This window comes from Vanellus vanellus, assembly GCF_965231255.1.
Source record: "Vanellus vanellus genome assembly, chromosome: Z".
Taxonomy (NCBI): Eukaryota; Metazoa; Chordata; class Aves; order Charadriiformes; family Charadriidae; genus Vanellus; species Vanellus vanellus.
The window spans coordinates 64,252,157-64,276,745 of NC_138908.1; the positions used below are offsets into that span (position 1 = coordinate 64,252,157).

Consider the following 24,589-nt stretch of genomic DNA (forward strand, 5'->3'; position numbering starts at 1 on the left):
AAAAAAAAAAGATAAAAAAGAATTAGGACAAACACCTTCAGTTATGCATCTGTTCAACATGAAACAAAAGTTAAGAGTAACCAACCATAGCTTTTTCTCTACACTTTCTAGCTGGTTTTAAGCCAGCAGGAGGCGACCCAATCCTACAGAGAGTCTGCAATACGGAACAGTATAAAAAACTCCTAGTTCCTACACTGATTTATATGAGCCACCTGGCAGGCCAAGTCTAGCAGCTTTCACCTTCCCTGCAATCACACCACCAAGATATTTGAGTAAAGGAAAGCACCAGTATATTTTCCATGGTAATTTCATTGCATGAAGGTAAGTACATGCAGAATAAAGTAGTTCTCTAAGGGAAAAGAAAACATGTCCTTTTTGATGACACAAATCTTGGCTCAGTATGGTTGAAATACCTCCCAACACTGGTTTCCCCCCTCATCCCAGTTCTTGGTAAACATTTCCAATTCTAGCACAAAATTTGGTCCCAATCCACCCCTTCTTTGTGTCCACACTACGCAGACATTCCCCACCTAAATGAGGATGTATGTCTACTAATTTAACTACATCTTAACATTAACTTTACATTTCTGTAATAGTCTTTTGCATACATACTAGCATTTATTCCAGCCAAACAATTTCTAATACTATTTCTACCACAGCTATTTCTATTTTTAATCAGTTGAGAGGCATGCAAGCACCATTGGGATGGAGGCCACACATTTGAAGTAACAGCTGCAAGCATCTAATTATAACTTGGTATTACCTTCTACAAAACTAAAGCTTTAGTGAGGACAAAAGGGAGTACTGTGGATTTATTTTGTTTCCATTTGGGGATAGAAGGTTATAAAACCTATCTAATACAATGAATATTACACTACCCAGACTCACTTGTTCAGGAGATTAATTTTATAAGACAACTTTAACTTGCCAAAGAGAGGATTCATTTGTAATATCTGACTGAAAACTATCTTCTGATTCTATTTATATGTCTGCCAGACTCTCTAACCTTTGGTAAACATAACTTTCTAGCAATCAATTGGCCATCAAATCAAAGCTCTATAAGCTGTTGCCAGAGAGGAGTGCTAGGGAATAGTACTTCTTTCTCTGCACTCCCTTGCCTACTGGATGATTTCTTTTTTGACTCCTGGAGTAGGCTCTTCGACTTGTGTTGAGTTTACAGCAAAAAGCAGTACTATTCTAAGAATGCATGTGGGTTTAAAGCATAAGATGTAGCCTAGCAAGATATACAATAGCATCTGATCTATCTAGCTATCTATTATTGATAGCCATAAGAAAATAATTATTTTTACTGAAGCTTCCCACCTATTTAGACCTACAGTCTAGGTTTAGCATGTGAAGACATGGTTCTCAACAGCAAACTATTTCTTTACAATTACAAGACATGAGTCACTAAGGTAGGCAGAGAAGAAAACAGTTCTAGAAAATCAGAAATCGCCTTAGAAAGTAGAATATGTGCAATAGTGACTACTGTAACTGCAGAATAGAGTTCATAAACAAGAAAGTCTGTTCTTTAAAATCTTTATTTACAGATGCTGCAGAAATTGTTTGGTATGAGTTGAGGAACGATTACCGTGCTCTGTAACTAATTGATCAGGGACTCACACCAGAATGACTTAAAAACAAACTCTATCTCTGCTGAAATGTCCACTTTCTTCACAACCAGCTTGGAGTTTTTCCATTCGATTCATTCTACTATCAGTGTTTTTTCCAAGCTAAGAAAATTCAAAGTAATCTTCCTGTTACCTACAAGTGTTCCCAGTCTATACTGGCAGCCTATCTAGAATACAGCTTTATCCTTGTGTGTGAAAACACAGGAGTTTGAGAATAGTCTGAATGCTTTCCTTTGTAACTCCTTCTTCTCAACCTCCATGCTCCTGTATCAAATTGATTTTTGACTGTTAACTTTCCCAGCAACACTTTCTTTAACATTGTCTATCTGTGTTTATATTTGTTACCCACAAAAGTTCTAGCAAACAAATAGCAGGCAACTCTTTAAATCAAGCTTCTGTTTCAAGGCACCACCAAGTAATGTAATATATACTACAAAAGATATGTAAAGACTACATCTATACTGTTTTTATGTATGCCTGAGAACAAGCTCTGCTCTGTGGGTCAAAGCGGACTAGTTCAAATCCACAATGTTTCAGCATCTTTTGTACCACCTATACTGCTTATCAGCTAGAAGATGCTGAAAAGACCATTTGAGAGCTTTTCATCACTACAGAGCATGCAGAGGCTAGCAAGCAGCAAGCACCACATCCTTCAACCCCATAATAATGCAGGCTGGAAAGGACACCTGGAGGCCATCTGGCCCAACTCTTCACTCAAAGCAGGGCTAACTTCAAGGCGAGATCAGGTAGTTGAAGGCCTTTGGCAGTCAAATTTTGAACACCTTCAAGGATGAAGCCCTCTGGGTAACTAGTTCCAATGCTTAAATACCTTAATCAAGAAAAATTTATTCTGTTTATTCAAATTTTCCCTTCCAGCAACCCATGTGTGTTTCCTCTCATCTTTTTGCAGCACACCTCCATGGGTGACTCTCTATATCTCTCTGTATATCCATCTATCAGGCAGCGAAAGATAGCCATTAAATCCCATCTTGGCCTTCACAACGCTTAACAAACCCAGTTCCTCAACCCTTCTCTGTACATCATGAACTCCAGCATCTTTCTTGTACCAGGGCCCCAAATCTCGATGCAGTTATTTCAGATGCATCTCTTAAGTGTCAATTAGAGGGGAATAATCACCTCCCTTAACCTACTGGCTATGCTCTTTGATTTTACCTACTTTCTGCACACTCTGTGATTACACCAACAAATATAAAAAAGTCCTACTCAGATCTTCAGCAGCTGTGTAGCACTAGTTAGGTGAGCATTCTAAATACCCCTGCCACTGCCTGTTGCTACTCATTCTGCTGTGAAATGGTCCCTTTCATGCCTAAAACATGGCATAAGGCAAATCAGTATTGAATGGATGAAAGAATTACTTCCTCCAATACCCAGAGAAAACAGAGTCCTCTCTCTCAAAACTTTTTCATTACTTCCTCTCTCAGATGCAGATATCTGTCTCAATCACTTCCAAACTTGACCCCAAAAAGACTGAAGGTACAAGGTTTCACAAATGGAACTAACCTAGGAACCTAGAACCACCACCAGCTGTAGGCTTAAAATTGAGATCCAAATAGAAATTTATAGAGAAGAGGCTCACCACCCTTGTTTGAAGCCCAGCTTTCCCTGACTTGCATCAAATAAACCAACCAATCATATGACTGGATATGAGCAAATAGTTGGCCAAGTTCACAGCGCTGTATCTATACAACTCTACTATCTTTTGCCAAGACAGGCCAAGATGCTCTCCCCTCGGGAAACATCAGTCTGCACATCAGAAGGCAACACAGCATGATCCTTGCTGCTTTGGGCCACCCAAATCACTAACCCACAAATGCACTTCATCCAGGTCCAGGATGATCTGCAGAATGTGTGCCAAGATGCAGATCACCTGTAGTCAGCTGACCATAGGTGGAGGATCTTCTTGGCAAGTTGTACCTCAAATGTCCTCTGAATCACTGCTGCTGTTTTCATGAAATACACTGCCTTGCTTCTAAGTCTCCCAAATACAGTTCTCCCATACCCATGAGGTTAGGAGCCAGATGCAGGAAACCCAGGGACCAGACATGCAGAGCAAAACACTCATACAAGCTCACCAGAATGTTTTCATAGGCACAAAACCAGCATTCCTTTACCAGTCTTTGATGGTGTTCCCCCACCACCAAACAGTGTCCCTGATACAGGCAACAGCCTCTGCAAGCTGTGCAGCCTGGGCTTCCATAACATCCTGCCACCTGGGCAAACAGCTGCTACACAGGAAGGCAAAAGAAATAAAAGGGATCCCACCCATCTTTACAGAGCCAAGAGACAACATACCATTTCAAAGTAACAAGTTTGTTTGGTTTTTTGTTTTGTTGCATTTTTTAAAACTAGAAAGAGATGAATCAATGACCTTAAAGAAAGGCATTTCATCTTTGTTCATGGCAATTTGCCATCTTCATTCTGAAAGCAGCAAGCAAAGCAGATCTTGCTTTAGGATGGCAACAAGACCATGAGACTGCTGGCTTCTGTGAACCTACCCCTACCACCAGGAGGAACTGGCAGCTCTTCCTGAGGCAATAAATTCAGATGGAGGAGTGTGATAGATCAAGATCCTGGGGATGCTCTGCCAGTCCTGTTGCCTTTCTACAGCTTCCTACTTCTGGACTTATCTGCACAGCTGACTCAGCCTTGTCCTCCTAGTCTCCTTCAGGAGAGCTTCCCTGGCCCCAAAGCCCCAAGAATGGATGATTAATGCCCTGCAAGCCCAAGTGTCGGAGGGGGCTGCCAAGAGGGCATTGCAGCATGTGTGTCTGCAGAAGTACACAGAGTAAGCACGTTAAGTCTTTGACAGGGCTTGGAGACAGGCTGCATTGCTGTTGCCTTTTGAGATGACTGGAGTCCAACATTCCCAGCTGGATTCACAATTTTGTAAGAGAAAGCCATGGGCTTTTTTCACCAGCTGCAGTGCAAATGGATTCCTTCAAGCAGAGAGGCTGGTCAGGTTGTCACAGCAACTAGTGGTAAGGGTCCCTAATGCCACAAAACAGGAAAGAAGGATGATAGGACTCTGATGACCCTCCTACTGACTTGCAGTAGTCTGCAGGTGACCCTACCAGAAAACGGCAGTTCAGGAAGGGCAAGCGGGAATACAAAGGAAAAACAGAGTTTGTCTCTCAGAGACTCTGTGCTAAGAGCACTTCCCTACTCTGCTTTCATAGCAATCTAAATGGCAAATACTGAGAATCTCACGCTGCCTGGAGTATGCCCTTGCAACATAGAAAGGCCTTTGAAGAACACGGTATATCATCCTTGCTTGTTACACCATGCCACATGCCACACTTCTCCCAAGCCAAATCTGCTCAGGTAACCTCAGGCTAGTGCTCCTACCAGCACACACTGAGCTGTAGCACTTGCTGCAGCACAGATTTGTCTTCATCCCTTCTCTTCAGTAGTCTCAGTCCATGGAGTAGAGTCCATGCTCAGTCCAGCATAGCCTCAACAGTCCTGAGCAAAGGTGTTGAAAACAGCCCTCTCACTGCTCTCGTGCCTGTTTCCAGGGCCTGCCCCATGCACAGCAGCAAACTATGCCTCCCTTGTCAGAATCACAAGCCAATACCCCTACTCCAAAACTTCCTGCTGAAGGGCTGCTGTTAAGCTGCCAAAGCGTATTCCAGATCCTACCTGCCATCAGCCGGATCAGCCTGAGTGTAGTCTGATCATGTGTGAACATGGTATTTCCCAGACTTGAGACCTAGAGAAGTATGAGGCAAACGCACATAATCTGAGACTTTGAGTTTGATCCAGTCACAAAAGAAGGGAAAGGTACGTAGGAAAAAGTGGGAAACATGCAGAAATTATTACCTCAAAGTTACCTCAATCAGACCAGGAAAAGTACAGTCCTCGCAGCTGCAGCAGATGATTCCAAGAACATAGCAAGGGTGGTGGATGAGAATAAAAGGCGCACATATATAGGAAATAAAGCATGCCAGCTATTTTTCACGGAGAAGCATATACGGGAGAGGAGGAAGTAAAGGGGTCACTGTCAGCACAGATGGGTGCAGGTGCCTGTCAGAATTAGTTTTATTGCATTGCCATGTGGAAATACTACCCACCTAGTGGAAGGTTCTCAAAAACAGGACTCAGAAGACTGCTGCTCCAGGACTTCATCATTTGCTTGCATGGACAGTGAGGAATAAGATCAGGTGGGTGATCTGCACGCTGTTCCATGCCCCTGAGAACTATGAACTTGCAGTTTTTCTCTTCTGCAGCACAATACTGGCAATGAAGCATTGCTTCTTGTTTGCCTCCTTTCTCTTTCCTACAGACATATTTTAATCAAAACAAAACACTCAACAGAGCTATGATCCTACTTTGAGCTGAAGAGTCTTTTCCAGGCAGATGGTCATTCTGAAGCTGCTGACAATGGTGGTGGGGAGAGAGGTGGAGGATGATATGGTCTGTGATAATAGCCCCTCTTCAGATGCTAGGCTGCTATCCAGCAGCACTGAGCTGCCATCTGACTTGCTCCCAGTGCACCAGGATGTCCTCCCAGTAGCAGACACTGACTAAAGGGCAGCAGCTAAGGGCCTTGGAAACACCAGTCAAGACCCTTTCTGGTCCTTCTGTCCCCAAAAAAAACAGAATTGCAACTACTGCGAAGGTTGCTTTGCAGCTACCAGATTGAGGTTTTGACAGCACACCTACATTCAGTAAGGTGCATCCTGGGGTACAGTAGGGCACTGGGGTATGCTGGAAAACTAGATAAGAAGAGGGAGCAAAAGCTAGCACAGCTTATGTCTACAGAACTGCACTTCAGTGTGCATTTTTCCTTTGGCTTTCCACTTTGAGGGAATTAACTGGAATGATTCTAGTGTACATTAATGCACACAGAGAGTGGCTTGTCAAAAGAATGGGCTCCTTAAGAGAACTGCCTTTCCCCAGTTTCCCAAAAGGATAGCTTAGTATTGATAACGTTGTAACAGGCCAAAAGGAATAAAAAATACAAGCTGGCAACAGTAAAAGTCAAGACAACTAATACTTAATGAGTCCACACATATAGAAACAGAAAGAATTGGTCTGACAACAGGGATTGGAGTCATAATTTAGAATGCAAGACAAGATAATGTAAGTGTGTTCACTTTTTTTTTTTTAATTTCTTAAAACCAAGGCTTTTCTTTCAAGACCAGGACTACTACCATTGATCTACTTCAACCTGTATCAAAGGTTGTATGTAAATATTGCCGTGACTTCTTCAAGTAATCTAAATCCAAAGGAAAGCAGAGAATGGGATTTCTGGGAGGTGGTAGTAATGGATACACAGTTTTATTCTCACTAGATTCTCACAAAAAGTAGCAAAAAAATAGACACAGTTGAACAGTTACTGATGCTCTAAAATATGCATTATAGTACACTCTATTAGCCTAGAGAATAAAAGTTCCATAATAACATCACACTCGTTGAATATCTCGAACTGTTTTGTGCACTGTTAGCAAAAAGCATGTTTCTTAAAAGGTGTAACTATCTTACAAACTATCTTGTACTGCTATTATATCTGCTAACACCATCTCTTGATGCCAAAGTCAGGGGTTTTTAAATCTGAAGCTTCATATCACAGCTTGATAATAGACAACTTGATTATTTTCCATATCCTTGCCATTTTTTTTATTCAATGAAAGCCTTTTGTTTAAGAATGAGGCAAATGAATTGCACATGTGTTCAAAAGAACAGACATCACGCAAAATAATGAAATCAAAGTAGAACACAGCTTCTATTTCACTTTGCAGATGCAAACAAAAATCTCACCGCAATTTTTTCAAGAAAGTACAACAGCTGCACTTGAATATGAAGTGCTGAAATTCACCTTTAGAGTCAGAGTGATTTCATCACTTGCGAATGAGTAAAAATAACTACTTCTCCCACCAAGCACATAAAAGAGTTTCTCTTTAGTGACAAATACTCTGCTGACACAACATTCCATTTTAAAAATGGTCCTTCAACAAAGGCACTCACTTTTGCAGCTGCTGGTTCCACTAGTCTCTGACGGTGGCGTGCTGAGCCGAAATGACTCTTCTGAGGCGCCCCTTCCTGACAGTGAATGGAGAAAGGGGAGGAAGAAGAACAGAGAAAAGTGGGGAAATGGATTGTGGAGGGGATGGAATGGAGGATGTTGGAGAAGGGAGAGGGAGAGTATTTAACTGAACTGTATTTTAACTAACTTTGTAAAAGCTTTATTAAATCAATTTCAATAATACCACTGTACAAAGAAAATGAAGGTTTTGCTAGAAGCAGCCCCATGAGGCTTTTATATATGTATTATTCATATGCATTTAATGACACTGTCCACTACAAAAACACACATGTGCATATGCCTACTTCATTTCTAGATACACACATTAAAGTTGAAAAAACATTAATTTAACTCTTCTCAAGTACATACATTATCTTGCATTTTCTGTATCAATTTAAGAAGTTACACACAAAAGAACACAACCCACTAGCCATCCCATCCAGCTGGATTCATCATCTAACTCAAAGCCCAGCCTCTCATATAATAAAATATGACTTTTTAGATCCACATTCTCCATCCAGAGCTTCAACAGACTATCAACCACTTTATGTTTTAGAGATTTTTACCTAGCAGAGATTAATACATTTTCCTGAGAAAACTTGAGGAATAGCAGGCTTATGCATGTAAAGGGTAAGCATTTTCTCTTAGACAGAGAAATGTCAAAGAGCATTTGACTGAAAAAAAGGAAGCATAATAGTCCTCATCACATGTGCAAACAAAAATGAGGATAATACCTCACTGCAGCCAATCTTAAAGCTACCTGGATTTGCTGGAGCTGCAAAAGGCGGATGGCCTCCTAGGCTTCAAAGAGTGCACCACTGGGTTGTCTATTCTTGCTATTTCTTGTGGTTCCCTCTCAACGATTAAAATTCGTACCGAACAACCTCTAGAACAAGGACCAATCTGCCCCTAAACTTTTCCTACATGGATGAAGCTGCTAGCCTTTCAAGAATAATAAAAAAAAAATATGTCCACATACTCAAACTACTTAAATACCAAAAAAGAAAGAAACTAGGAACAAATACAAAGTTTGAGCAAACTTATGTATTTTGAATAACTATACTGTATATAATCTGAAATTTTACAAAGGAAAAACTTAGTATTTGTATCTCCTTTTCGTCAATGAAAGAATACTAGACTTCTATTTATTTTGCTGTTTTTTCTGCCCCTCAGGCTTTCAGCAGATCAGATTATTAGAGAAGTTTTGTTTCTCTTTCATATTCACACTTTCTCCTTTACTGAAATTACCTTGATACTCTTCAGACATCATAAAGCCATATTGAAAAGGTGCTACTCTAACACATATAAGAAATATTCTGAATTAAGTTTTTAGGATGAATAGCTTTTCTGGAAACTGATTCAATTTGTTCCCTACTTCCTGACAGCCTAAATACATACTTTCAATTAAACAGCCTTGCAATGTTTTAACCCCCTGAACCAATAGCACTTGTTCTGCTTGCTTCCAAAATTAAGAAAACTTCTAAGTTAATTTTTTGTATTAATTCTACCAAATATGGCACCTGAAATTTCAGGAGATAATTTGTCACAAACAGGACTGAAGATTAAGCATCTATGCCATCATTTCTAGAAACTCCAAGGCAACCACAAGAATTAACATGCTCATTAACTTTATAAAGTTTACTTTTATCAAAAATAAGCACCCCTTATAATGAACCCTCTGCTATGTTTCAAAATTCAGCCTAAACACAAATCTGACCTTACCAAACTTTTGTCATTATAAAACATTAATATCTTAATATCCAAAAAACATTAACAAAATGCCTAGCAACTTCAATAATCTGCTTCTTTATGATCAGCAACATTGCTGGACTTTGATTGGTGGTTTCATTCCTTTCCAGCAACAGGAAAAAGGCCCATCACCTTCACTTGGAGGCTTTGTAAAGAGGGGCAGGTTGCTGGAAAAATCTATAGGACACAATGAACTATGAATAGAAGACTGCCTCCAAGAGATACATTTTCCTATGTTAATAAACATCTGTATCTAGCAGGAAAAAAAGGAGTGTCCTGGTTTGAGGTAAAACAGGACCATCTTTGTTCAGTAACTTCGCTTCTTAGCTAGGCCTCTTCTAACTACTGAAATTAACAGTGCCTGATATGGCATTCTATATATTTTTCATTATTTCTTTTTATTTTATTATTAATATTTCATTAAAGTAGTTTAGTTCCTTCTAAGCTCATAAGTCTCTTTTTCCTCTTCTACCTCTCTCTTTGAAGAGGGGTAGAGGGGAGCATCTGTCAGTCCCATCTGGGGTCCCCCAGGTCCCCAGTAGCAAATTTGGCCTAAACCATGACAGATTAATTGGCGCCCAACGTGGGGCATGAGCAGTGCTCGACCAGAGCTGGGGGTGGTTAAAACAGTGGAAGCAGAGCAACTGGTAGCGCAGAGGTAAACCCATCTGGGCTGCCAGTTGCTCTGCTTCCACTGTTTTAACCACACCCCCCCATCTAAATCTATGGTATCTGCCCCATTATCTTTGAAGACGGGTAGAGGGGGAGCATCTGTCAGTCCCATCTGGGGTCCCCCAGGTCCCCAGTAGCCAATTTGGCCTAAACCACGACAAGGAGCAAGAGCATTGCAAGCCAGTAAGTGAAGATGCAGCAAAAACCATGCAGTGAATCAGTCAGAATGATAGATAGGAGGGGTGTCAGTCAAGAAATGCTTTGCTTTTTCTGTCACCAGTTTCTAGAAACTCGGTTTTATACACTCAATAAACCATTAGCTGCAGTTCCTACCAACATACTCACATAAGTGCAGGTGGGTATGAGGGCATTACTCAAGTTTTGCTGAGCAACAGTAATGAAATAAAAATGAAAAAAAGGGGGATAAGACAGCTACTGACAGCATTATCTAGGTTTGACTGAATCATATCTGCACACTCAGTGTCCAACCAGAACTATTATGGTGTCTTTGGAACCATAAAGTGCTCCTCCATCATGCCTGCTATGAAGAAAAGTGACTGTCTTAAAGCAACAGACTTGTAGGAATTAATCATGTGAATACCTCATCTTAGCCTGCTTACTGACACTTAAATGACATTCCGAAATTAACTTTAAAGAACCATACTCAACCTGTGGAGAAAGAATGATGTAAAAAAATTATTTGTCAACTCTTCTTGAGAATAAATATATCCAGAAGGAGTCATAAAGAACAGCCACAGTTATGCAAGCCAATTAAGCACACGCAAAACTATGCCCACAGCTCTGCTGACTTCATCATACATAGCCAAGTACTTCCCAACTCAGGCTTTTCACTGCCTGTGAAAAGCTTTAAACACTGAACACTTTCATTTCTTCAACTCAAGAGCCCATTTTTAAAAGCTAACTTCAGATGCACAGATTGAAAGATGGAGTCTTTAACATTTAAATTCTTCATTAACAGTTTTTGTAGAAAAATATTTGAAAAGAAATTACATTAATTTGCTTAGATGTATAAAAATTATGGTCAGTATTGAAAGTCAAATATTCTGCTACTGAAATACTTGATCACTTCTTCTAACATACTCAGTCTACTAGAGGTACTGATGTGTGTTGAATAAAAATGAAACTGGCCTGTGACCAAATATACATGTTTACTTGCACAGAATGTGGAATAACAGACATCTTGAACATACCGTCTATTTCTCAGATCGCAAAAGACTGTGAAATTACAGAACTGATCATTTAGATTATTTTGCCAGTGTTACTTGTGGACAGTAATACCGAAGAAAGGAAACAAGGACGGTTTAAGAAGATTGTTAAAAGTCTTGGGAGGAAGGGAGAATGCACATAATAAGTAGTACTAAAATATGTCAGAGCAAAAAACAAAACACAGCAGAAAAAAACCTCCAACTCTTCCATCATTGCCATAAAATCTTAAGAACTACTTACACTTTAACAGGTGATAACCAGACAAACAATAACTTTTCTACACACCATTGCTTCGCTAGAATTCGATGAGAGCATTTTCTACTAACACACACACACACACAAAACAAAGGTAGTGCGGAAGAACTCTCGAAACACTAAGTTATCTGAATAATTGTGCCAACCAACCAAACCTGGAGTACAAGTCTTTGGTTTGCCAGCAATTGCATTCTTTTTAAGCTAGTTTTGAAATACAGTGTTGTTTCTCGTCAAAGCCCTTGAATTAACCTGCAGTTTCTTTTTTGGCTTTGTGCTCTCTTCACCACTTTTTGAAACACAAGTACCATTACTGGAATCAGGAAGAAAAGACAACAAAGGGTATTTACTCAATGCTGTCCGCATCCCACACGGCACAACAGTTAAAGATTTTTCCAGGATATGAGAGATATTAGTTCAAAAGTCCTCTACCTGCTGAACATCCATGGAGACAGAAGACCTATACTTAGCTTTTTCCCCAAGATAGTTTAAATATTCTGCCTCAATTCCTCCACAAACATTCCAATTTGTACAGCCCCTCATTGCTGTAGTAAGTATGAATTCTACAGTCTGCTATTTAAGGTATGCATATGATGGAGAGAAGATATGGCTCAAGAGCCTGCTCCAAATCACATGAGGCAGAGCATGAAAATTCATGAGACTTGTTTCCCATTCTTTCTCACATTCAGAACCAGTATACAATTCCTTCTAGGAGACTGCTCTGAAAAAACAGAAAATTTTAAAAATGTAAGGTAGACTTGTTCATACTTCTGAAAAGATATTGTAAGAGTAGATCAGAAGACTGGTGTTGTCTCAACACTGTCATCAGTGACTAGGCCCCAAAACCTGGACTAACATCTTGACATGAGTTTGCAGTGGCTCACTGAGCTGGCTGTTATCAGACGTGGAAACCTTGGAGAAGGGACTCAGGTACAAGCAGTGTCGTTACCATGGTACAAGTCTATTTTACTAAAGCAGCAAAGCGAAGCAAACCACATAGCTGCTGTCGAAGAAGATGGATCACACTGGCTGTGCCAGCACTGATGAAGAAATCCTGAACCTCAGTTAAACTTTTCTCATTATAATGTCATTATAATATAAAAACACACCTCCTGGTAAGAAGATACCCACCTCCAAAGCTGACCACGCCTTAGACACTCCTCTTTGTGCATGCGTGGAAGCCTTTCTCCGGACAGGTGGAGATTGGCACATTTGCATGGGACAGAGGTGGAGTGGAGGTGGGTCCAAGGAGGAGCAAGGTGTGTTACCTAGCACAAAAGATGGTTCCTCGGTAACTGAATTTTGAAGATCTTCCCCACCAAGAGACCACGACGGTCAAAGAAGCAGCAGTGGAACGCCTTCTGGATTTGGGACCATAGGGACGCCTGTGGACCCACAGTGGTAGCTATAATCCTCTTTCCCCCTTTTTTACCTCATCTTTCCTATTATTCTTCCTTTCTATCACATGCTGCTTTACAGGCAGAACTAATAAAGTAATTGTGTGTTGAAAGCATAACTCCCTGGGCTTGATGCTGTTTCTTTTCACACTTCGGCATCACAGCTGAAACGAACCATCATGCATCCACCAAGGAGTGGACCGTGAAAGTGTTCTTCAACCGAAAACACAATTCTACTCAATTTGGCAAATACTCCTCAAGACTCTTGCTTTTCAAAAAGTAGTTTTCATTCCTCCCTAACAAAAAGGCTTCCACTCCCAGCAAGAAACCATGCAGAGCCAGCTCTAGAAGTCAAAAAGGTTTGGTGGAAATAATAAAGATTATAGCCACCTTGGGAAGATTACATCATATTCATGAAATAAAAGATAGCAGGAGTAATGCAAACTAACCCTAATTAATAGAAAGAGGATCACAGAAAAAGTAGTTATCTAGCACCTGCATAAACATTTGATCACAATTGCAGGAGGCTTTTTTGATGATGCTAATGTCGTTTGATAGTGCTCCATTAAATTACTGGTTTAAATGACTAAAATTAGCAGTAACCACTAGGGCTAGGTGACCTTATCATTTCTCCTTTTGGGAGATACTCTTAAAACTTCCTCTAATTTCTTTTTAAATTTCTCAATGTCCTTCACACTATCATTTAACATAAACTTTAATATAGTTAAAAAATGGATGCTTGGAAAAGGTCTCCTTTGTAGTGCAGCTTGGAACCACAGTAAGGTCAGATTAATCTTGATGTTAGCTAGCAAGAGCGCTGATCTTCAGAGGCCTTGTGTTCTCTCTTATTAAGGTTATTAACCCATGTAACACAAGATGCTGTACCAAGCTGGGAATTCTCTGTTATTGGCAATTTTTTTTCCTTCCTGTCTCACCATCAAAATACATTTCAGGAGCAATTAAGAGTTGCGGTAGACACAGTTTACACCTTGAAAAATACCAATACAGCACAGATACCATTTCAAAAGCATAAAAGTATGCCTAAATTGATGTAATTATTCCTACAACAAAGGAAAGAGTCTTCAGACTATTAAAATGCTTATGTGGGCTGTGCCTCCAATGACACCAGCCATGTTGGTACACTAGTACAACATTCTGAATCAGAATATACTAACAGTTCATTTTATTAGCACAAAATAATCAGCTGGGTAGACTTGATGCAATGGTGTCTTTTGGCAAAGTTGACATCAGCAGGTACATGATACACTGCTGGACTGCAAAGAACACATAGTAGTTTTGATACTAACAGGTAGTAAAGTCCAATACAGCTACCACATTCATTATCCCCTGTGCAAACAAAAAATGGTATTTCAGTTCTGCTTTTAATCAGAAATATGTTCCACTCACCTTTGTGCTGCTAGTTACTTGATACTAGAGGCTTCACTTCCTTGCTTGGACAAGAAACAAGTCTGGATGTGGGTCATGCCATGGCTTCCCACCATGAAGATTTCAGTAGTAACCAGATTCAGGAGCTCCTCTCCCCAGCTCTCCCACCAATTCATCCCTGCCCTGAAGCCGGAGGTCACTACTCCCTCTACCGTACCTGTAAAATTGTGTGTGGTTTTATTCTGTAAATCCCAACACTGAAATGATCCAGGTTAAACATAGCTCCTGTGGGAGCAAAAGGGTCATAGCCAGCCTAGTGTCAACCTTTCTAACCAACTCAAAGCTGGGCTGATGTGAAATGGATCACTGAAGAGAACAGCTGGACTGGAAACTCTGTATGCCACTCTGCTGCTGAAGCTCTTTATGATGGAACTGCCAGCAAAGCCTAGTAGGCAAATCCAAGTAGGGATGAAAGTTTATCATTGAGACATGGTAACATATGGAGAGAGCTACCTTGCAGGTGCAACTGAGATCAGCAAGAGATTAACAAAAGCTGCTGGGACAGTGAATGAAAGAAAACATAACTGGAATCAGAGATAAGAATTAAGATGAGAATAAAGAGAAGCCTGTTCTTTCACTACGAAATAACTCAATATAAAGTATTTGAAGTATGTAGAGACATTAGACCGTATGCATACAGGTTTTTCATTGTATCATGACCTTATGCCCCTTAGTATTACATTCCAGCTGATAAAAAAAAAAAAACAAACAAAACACCACAACCTTCTTCAAACATCAGCTGTATGTACTCCTCCAGACAGGACTGTCTAATAAGAGAAGACAAACCACAGAAAAAGAAAAGGCTAGGGTCAGGGTCAGTGTCTTGGAGGCAGAGCTATCTTTCATTTAAAAAGAAAAGAAAAGGAAAAAAATCTACACACTGAAAAGGCTATGTATTCAGAGAAAATGCAGTTACTACCAGCAAAGCACATGTGGTGGATCCATGATACCCTCACAGAGTGAATGTCCTTTCCAGAGGAACAGGTCAGTTGCAATTATCAGTTCACATAATAAAGCAACAGTCAGAAAACTTGCTCCTTGAAAAGGCCACCATAATTCACGTCAACAAGGACAGATGAAGGAAAAACAGAAGGCTCCTAAATAATTTGATCTATGGCAAGGTATTTTAGGCAGATGGCATGCAGAAAACTGGCCAGGAAGCAGAAAGAGTTATTTCATTTCCGAGAAAGACTGATTTCATTTCCCAGGTGAGCAGTCCAAGAACCAACCTCATGGGAAACAGACATCGCTAAAGAAAAAAAAAAAAACATGAAAAATCAACAAAACACAGAGATAAGGGGCATCAGGTATTGAACATGTTACATAGTTTATTTCTGAAGGCACAGAACCCTGAAAGCAGCTGTGATGAGAATACATGTTTTTGGCTGCATAGGCTGGTAGCTAATTCAACAACGTACAGGCTTGACATCACAAGCCACAAGCAGTTTCCATATAAGAGCAGTTACCATTAACAGCACAATCATTCTCGTGAAAACAGCAATATTGAGACAAGAAAGTGAGAATATGAAGTGACACAAGCGTGCACTCTTATCTGAAGAGGCTTCTATCTTGAGACTGAAGCAGCCACTGTCCTCTCTTTTTTTCCCCTCTCTGTTGTTATTAGCTGCCAGACCAAGATCAGAAGCAAGAGTGTCAGTAATTCCATACAGAGGTGAATTCATCAAACACCACAGCTAGCCCACAACAGCTTTGCAGGTGTTTAGCACTGAAGAAAAAAATCCACGTCAAGCTGGACAACTCCCAATACCAGCAGGTCTATTTCAACACTTTTACATTATTAAGTGTCATACTGAAGAACACCTCCTCACATATCCCCAAACCATGATCTTTAAGCATGCTTCCTCGTCTAAGACTAGCCCTGTGCTATCTCCTCAAGACATACCTGCACCCAAGATTTAAGTCCCTGCCACATCCTTCAGTGCCCTACACACCAGCCTGAGCATCTCAGCATTTGCATCTAGCAAAAGCTGCAGCAAAGCTCATGGCTAAGGCCTGCTGGTCACTGTTAAGACCATATCTTGAACAGTTTTTTTACACACCATGATCTACTTCCTGCTCTAGAGTGTCTCATACTAGACACAGCTGTTCCACTCAATTACCTAATCAACCTTGCTTGGAGTGTGTAAGAGACAACTTATAAACTCCTCAAAACAAAGACTGAGACAAGCAGCCTGAGGAGAGACAAGGAAAGGGGGAAGGCCCTCCGAGTCTCACTGAGGAACATCTCAAACACTCCCAAGTACCTTGAAATACAGCTATAGTCGAGGGGTGGATACTGTGGATTCCCTGGGAAGGTAATGGAGCGACTTGTTCTGGATGCCATCTCCAAACACGTTGAAGAACAGGAAGTTATTGGAAGTGGTCAACACGGATTTACCAAGGGTAAATCATGCTTGACCAATCTGATAGCCCTCTATGATGTTACAACTGGTTGTCTGGATGAGGGGAGAGCAGTAGATGTCATCTACCTTGACTTCAGCAAGGCTTTTGACACTGTCTCCCACAAGATCCTCATTAGGAAGCTGAGGAAGTATGGGCTAGATGAGGTGACAGCGAGGTGGATTGAGAGTTGGCTGTGTGACAGAATTCAGAGGGTTGTGATTAATAGAGCGGTGTCAAGTTGGAGGCCTGTAACCAGTGGTGTCCCCCAGGGGTCAATACTCGGTCCAATCTTGTTCAGCATATTAATCAATGACCTGGATGAGAGGACAGAGTGTATCCTCAGCAAGTTTGCTGATGATACCAAACTGGGAGGGGTGGCTGACACCCCAGAGGGCCGTGCTGCCATTCAGCGTGACCTGGACAGGCTGGAGAGCTGGGAAGAACCTAATGAGGTTCAACAAGAGCAAGTGCAGGGTCCTGCACCTGGGGAGGAAGAATGCTAAGCACCAGTATAGGTTAGGGGTGGACCTGCTGGGAAGCAGTTCTGAGGAGAAGGATCTGGGGGTCGTGGTAGACAGTAAATTATCCACGACCCAGCAATGTGCCCTTGTCGCCAAAAAGGCCAGTGGAATTCTGGGCTACATAGGAAAGAGTGTGGCCAGTAGGTCGAGGGAGGTCATTCTCCCCCTCTACTCTGCACTGGTGAGGCCACAACTGGAATACTGTGTCCAGTTCTGGGCTCCCCAGTTCAAGAGAGACAGGGAACTACTGGAGAGAGTCCAGTGTAGGGCAGCTAAGATGACTGAGGGATTGGAGCATCTCCTTTATGAGGAAAGGCTGAGAGAACTGGGACACTCTAGCCTGGAGAAGAGAAGGCTGAGGGGAGACTTTATTAATGCTTACAAGTATCTAAAGGGTGGGTTGAAGGAGGATGGAGCCAGACTCTTTTCAGTGGTTCTCAGTGACAGGACAGGGGGCAATGGGCACAAGTTGGAACATAGGATGTTCCGTTCAAATACAAGGAAAAACTTCTTTACAGTGAGGGTGACAGAGCACTGGCACAGGCTGCCCAGGGAGGCTGTGGAGTCCCCTTCTCTGGAGATTTTCAAGACCCGCCTGGATGCAGTCCTGAGTAATGTGCTCTAGGCAATACTGCTTTAGCATCTAGATGATCTCTAGAGGTCCCTTCCAAGTCTGAAAATTCCATGATTCCGTGATTCTGTGAGTATGGATAATGTAGACCTCATGCTCAAAGACCTGACAAGGCTAACACCTGCTTATCTCATGTGACTCAGGTGAGAAAACTGATGTGAATACCACAGGAGGCATCTGCGAGTGGGGAAAGTCTTGTGAAGACAGGGCCTTCTGCTCAACTTGTGAAGCTTGCTAGTTCTCTGTTTTCAAGACTATCGTGTCCGATGAATGACCTTTGCCTCACTGTCCACAAAATGCATATTAAAATTGACATCCCTGCATATGCTAATGAAGATTATGAAGATCCTCCTAAACATATACAACTATAGCACTCATCTCTCCACCCAAATCATGCTACACATCACCTGGGGGGGGAGAAACCCGAGCACCATAGCAGTGGGGCAGGTCATACTGATACCGCTAAAGTAAAAAAGGGAAAATAAGTACCACAAAGGGGGATCTGTGGAGGAGTCCTCCTATGAACCAGAGACCCCTGTTGGCAGGACCAACACTGGAACAAGCTGGAAAGCCGCCCAGAGGAAAAGGACCTAGGGGTGTTGACTGACGGCTGGCTGAATATGAGCCAGCAGCGTGCCTAGGTGGACAAGAAGGCCAACAGCATCCTGGCCTGTGTCAGAAATAGTGTGGCCAGCAGCACTAGGGAAGTGATCGTCCCACCATACCCTGCATTGGTGAGGCCCCACTTTGAATACTGTGTTAAGTTTTGGACCTCGCACTACAAGAAAGACAATGAGGCGCTGGAGAAGAGCAATGAAGCTGGTGAAGGGTCTAGAGCACAAGTCTTATGAGGAGTGGCTGAGAGATCTGGGGTTGTTCAGCCTGGAGGAAGGGAGGCTGAGGGGGAGACCTTATGGGTCTCTACAACTACCTGAAAGAACACTGTAGTGAGATGGGGGTCAGTCTCTTCTCCCAAGTAACAAGTGACAGGACAAGAGGAAATGGCCTCAAGTTGCACCAGGGGAGGTTTAGAGTCGATAGTAGGAAAAGTATCTTTACTAAAAGGTTGTCAAGCATTGGGGCAGCCTGTCCAGGGAAGTGGTTACCCACACTCATACTCTAGGTATCTACTGTAAAGGGAATACACTTTATGAAGAAAGCAAAGGCAGATGTGGAATCATAACAGTGTTTCACAAAGAAAGTTCAGCTTAGCACTTTGCAGTGACACAGAATTGCCTGAATTTTCCTTAAAAAAATCAAGTTTAGGGGAAAGCCTTTCCCTCTGATACTGTACAACAGCGTAGGTCTTCTTTTTCCAAGGCAATTAGTGAATACAAAGACTTTCCTCCTTTTCCCTCTGATAAAAGGTTTGTTGTTCATTATTCATGCTAAAAATAACTAGTCAGAAACGTTTTGAAATAGCATGCTGATAGACTATGTCAGTCTATCAAAATAAAAATGGGTTATGAAATTAGTAAATTTTACCATAATTTTATCTTGAATCAGTTCAAAAAAATCATTAAGAATTCAACATTTTCTAAGTGAAACATGGACTGTGCTAACACACAAATAGTATCTAAAAAGACTAAGTTCTCGTAAGACAGAATATAAAAAAGGAAGGAAAAAACCCAAATCACAATATTGCATACTTTTTAAATGCTAAAAAAATTCATAAACTTTTTTACAGTTATTCCAATGTCAAAAAGTCAAAAGACAAAGTCATTCACAAACTTAAATTTCCACCCTGTCATCATTCATCTTTTCAGGATAGCTGCGAGAGTACACAGAAAATACAATAAAGAGACAAAGCAAATAGATCTAGAAACAAAAATTTTGTTTTAGAATGTGGTATGCTTGGTCTGATTTTTCCCCATATTGCCTGCCAGGGGCCAAGAAACTATAATCAAAGGACAACATTCAACTACTGATAGCTTGAAAGTTTTAGGATGTAGCAAAGGAAGGAGTAAATATTGTGGGATGGATACAGAACCTAGCCATTCCACATTACTGAAAACTTAAATAGTATCATTGCAACACTAATTCACTGTATTATCCAGTTATGATTTTAATTATAAGACACAATTCAGAAAGTCAGCATACTACATAAGCGGTAACATTTCTTCATACGCACAGCTTCCTGGGATTGGTTACCTGTTGAACAGATCTCTGAACATTATCAAGACCACCTCTATCAGACAGAAGTTTGATGAAACAATTGGCGCTTAAATAAGGTCTGTCCAGTTATTATAATAATTTCATACTTAGCACTGTAAGTTCTTCAACTGTATTAGAAGATAAAACTTTGACATCCCTGTATTATGTTACAGCTGACACGAAACAAAACTGCCTGTTCTAAGGCTATGAGTTCATGGTTAACATGACAGCCAGGGAATTCAAGGTGACCAGTAGTCTTGCAGTCTTAAACAAATAAATTTCTCTGTGCCTCAACTTACCAAAGAGATAATGAAATGCTATCCCTGTTTCAATGACAACAAGACACTGGGAAGCAGGAAACCAGAACGATCTACGGAATCTTGAAAGGTAAATTAGTTTCAAGTTTTCAGTGTTACAGCTGCAGATTGGTTAATCAGCTTTTCACTACTATGAAAAAGGGGAAAGGAGTATTTTCTATACAGGCACCGGGAGCCCTTTTCCCATACAGCTTAATTGAAGGTATTAAAACAGTTTGGTTCTACGTAGGCAGAAAGCGGTACCTAGGATGTGCAGGGAGGGAAAGAGATTGCATGCATTCTGTTTCCAAAAAAAATTTTGGAAAACTAGAAGGAAGAATGAAAACCATCACAGCAACATTGATTTAAATAAAAACCCCAAAAGATAGCAAAAGATACTGCTTACATGAAATGACACTGAAAACTTATGAACACTTGTAGTATACACAAGTATACACAGCGAAGAAAAATCAAACTACTCAAGGTGACATGCAAGAATGAAATAGATTGATGACAAAACTAAGAGGATTAATTTAGGCAGAGCCAGACAACTTTAGCAGAGGTTGAGAAGCTTGGTACTTACCTTTCTGTCAATATGGTACAAGACAGAAAGAAATGTATGCAAGCCCTGCACCAGCATGAGAGGTAACAATGTAGTATCTTCTTTGAAGTCATGGAGACTACGATGAAAGTACTCTGAATACAAATCACTTACTGTTGTAAAGCAGATCAAGATCTTAGGGACACAGTTTAGTGATGGTTTTGGCAGTGTTAGGTTAGTGGTTGGACTCGATGATCTTACAGGTCCCTTCCAGCCTAGAAGATTCTACAATTGTGTCTTCAGACAGTAGGCAATTCAGTGTGGAGGCCTGACCATGTTACAAAATCTAAGACACAGTTCTTCCCTCTCAGCTTTAGATTTAAGCAAGTGTAAAATGGTTTGGGCTTTACTGGGGTGGGGGAGGGCTTGGTTCGTTTGGGTTTTTTAAACTAGTAAGATGTTCATTTTTTGCTGATCTCCATTGCCTTAAATTTAGATCTTCATCGTAATACTTAATTAGGCTCTGTGCCAAGCTCTACAGGCTGATCAGGAAAACTCTTTCTGTTAGACAGCCGCCTCACAGCACACCCAAAGCATAAGTAAGAAAGATTTCTATCTAGTTACAGAATTTTTTGAAAAGAGAAAAGTAATGTGTTGTCAGTTATTTGACAAAGACAACTGCACTACAGTACGTCTGGCAATCCTTAGAGCCAAGGCCAGAAATCAAGTCAATAAAAAACAATGTATATGTGTAGCTTCAATTTCAAAAAGTAAGAAAACAAACCCTTGAAAGCTATTTCCCAAAGAGAACCGAAATCAAAGGCCAGGACTGCATCTTGCACCAATTAATCTGTCCAGTAACAGAAACTATTGGCAAAGGAAAAATTCATCTGAGGTAACTTTGTGTATCCCATTCTTGCAGCACAGCCATAGATGTTAAATTTTGCCTAACAAAAACGTGTAACTAATACGTTTTCTCAAATTGCTTGGCCATTTAACACATTAGTGTGCCAGATATGTTCCCATTAGCACTGCTAGTTATGGCACTGCCCTCTTCTCCCTGACTGAATCCTGTTTAACCCAGATAATCATTACAGTATTTGAACAAAGAACATTGGGGCATTTTGAAGTAGAAAAAGGCAACAACTAATATCTGACAGGATTCTTATTGATTACTGCATTTCCTCAGAGATGCTAGAGAGAATACACATGAAAAACAGGTGTTTAAAATATAGTATTTTTTCTAGAATAGCTCCTTTGCAGAAACGCATCAATTTAGAAGTGCCTGAATCTTCTCCCTGCGTCTCCTTAGAGCCTGAACACAGGAACACACACTTCACATACCTATAAGCCTAACCAGCTTTACTGGGCTCAGCATCGGAAGAGCTTAGTATTGATTTGTCAGACAGACTCCACATCAGAGAGAAATGATATTGAAATAGTTGAAGGTGTCTTGAGGGGGAAACAGGCAATTAACAAGCATAGACTATTTGTCTATGTAGCCCTTGCAGCAGGGCTAAAGAACTAACTGGAACGTTCCATTCTTACTGTTAAAACAAAGCAAGAAGCATAAGGTGCTACACAAACCATTAAGAAGACATCAGTCCTAAATACACACAAACCCATGGGAACTGAAGGGGAGAAAATAAAATGCACACACAAAAAAAAAGTGGTTGTTTTGTAAGATTTCAACTTTAAAACCTCAAAAATCAAGTCCTCAGCCGCAATCTCAATAAGAATAGGGTTTTGCTGTGAGCTTAAAGAGAATGTAAGAAAGACAAAGGACAAGCAACACAGAACAAAGTTGGCAATAACAGCAGAGCAAATAGCAAGCAACATAAACAAAACTCCAACGACCCATGAAAGAAATCTATACTGAAAGATGAAGATCTATGCAGGGTCCTAAGAGCATAGACCAGAAAGTCAACCAAGTGCTATTTGAGTAATGAAACTGAACCAAGTTAACAATCAATCACAACGTTACACCAGTTTAGCAAGCACATTCTCGAACTAAGGTAGAGATTTCTATCTTCAGAAGATCAGGAAGAAACACAATGATGTCTTTGCAGCCACCTCATACAAATAGCTTGGTAAGAGTTAAATCTATCACTACTGCAAAGCAAAGCATGCAAACACTGTAACACCCCCTACCTAGTGATGAATGCGATACGCTTTAGGTTAGATCTTCTCCTCTGTTGCCAACAATTCCAAGAAAAGTGCAGATTTTGACCACCTTGTCCCAAGAACAATTTTGAACTGCAGCTTACAGACAAGAGCAAATATTCAGGGCAAAAGTGACAAAAATAAGAAAATACTATTCAGCTTCATGCTTGAATGTTAAAATCTGCTATTTACCATTGTCAAACAGTCACAGAGAGTCTAATAACACAACATACTTGATCACTACTCGGCTTACAACAAATAAACTGCAATAATCTTTTATGTTTAAACACAAACACACTACTGTGTCTTGAAGAACCAAAAAAGAAAACAGCACATGAACTAGTAAAGAATCAGAGTACCATACAATATAGATTTTACCCTGGTCATAAACATTTGCTTTTCCTAATTTTTCACTTATATTACTCCTTCCTTTCCTGCACTTCTCTACATTTACTAAGATCTTGAAAAATTTGAAGTAATTTAAAACTAGGAAACTGTGTTCACAAGGGGCACTGGAGTCCTAAAATCAATTTTCCACTCCTAACCTAAATTTTCCAGCTGTGCCCATGAGCGTTGTATTCAGAAAACAAAAGCACAGGGCTCATTTTCAGGTTCTTCTGCGCACAAATTCTGACTGCTGAATTCCCTAATGTATCTGCAAAACTGGTATACAACTAGGCTTTTTTAGAACAACAGAAATGGTATCCTTCTTGTGGCATAATTTTAAAGCAAAGTGATAAAATACATTAAAAAACCTTTCACATCAGAAGAACTCTAAACAGAAGTTAATGCAAGCACACACTTTAGACACTTCTTACCACGTTTCCCTTGCTTTTCACATAGGAAAAGAAAGTTACATTGTGGGACAGGAGGAGAATATGCATTAGTTAAAAAGCATCTTCAGATATGTTTCTATTTCACATTAGCATCACTTATCCACAGGGAACATCAAGAGTATTCAAATACATAAAACATATGCAAAAACACATGTCTGGCTTGAAGTTCTAGCTTTCTAGGGCTAAAATACTATCATAAGAATTGTAATATGACATTTATCTCCACACAACATACAGACCTTAATGCACTGTACAAGCTAGGTATTCAAAAAAACTACCAAGTTCCAGATAGCTGAAAATGAAATCCAGGAACGCAAATTGTTCGGTAACAGGAACTACTGGTTACCAATAATGCCGCAAGTCCCATCTTTTAACTAAGGGCCACCTATTAGTTTCTTTAAGATTATAGTTTTGATTATTTAAACATTTTCTTGAAATTTGATCACTTGACATTTTTTCTTTTACAGCACCTACACAAGGATGACATTTTTGGCACAGTGCTGCTAAACGGGATCTCCTGTTTCTGACAGTAAAGCTTTAAAAAAAACAATCTCTTAATACTTTTCAATGCTATTGTTCCCTTGCAACAGTGTCTTGGTTGGGGAGGACACCCAGGTGTCAGAG

The 24,589-nt window shown here is 40.5% G+C and overlaps 1 protein-coding gene across 1 annotated transcript in view; it reads right to left on the minus strand.

The window, feature by feature from the left end:
* MAST4 (microtubule associated serine/threonine kinase family member 4) overlaps positions 1 to 24,589 on the minus strand; it is a gene marked incomplete at its 5' end in the record, with an annotated part of 235,002 nt that overhangs the window by 167,227 nt on the left and 43,186 nt on the right. The window contains one exon of the mRNA XM_082497946.1: positions 7,620 to 7,694. Within this exon, the coding sequence (XP_082354072.1) occupies positions 7,620 to 7,694 (75 nt within the window). The remainder of the gene's footprint in view (positions 1 to 7,619; positions 7,695 to 24,589) is intronic.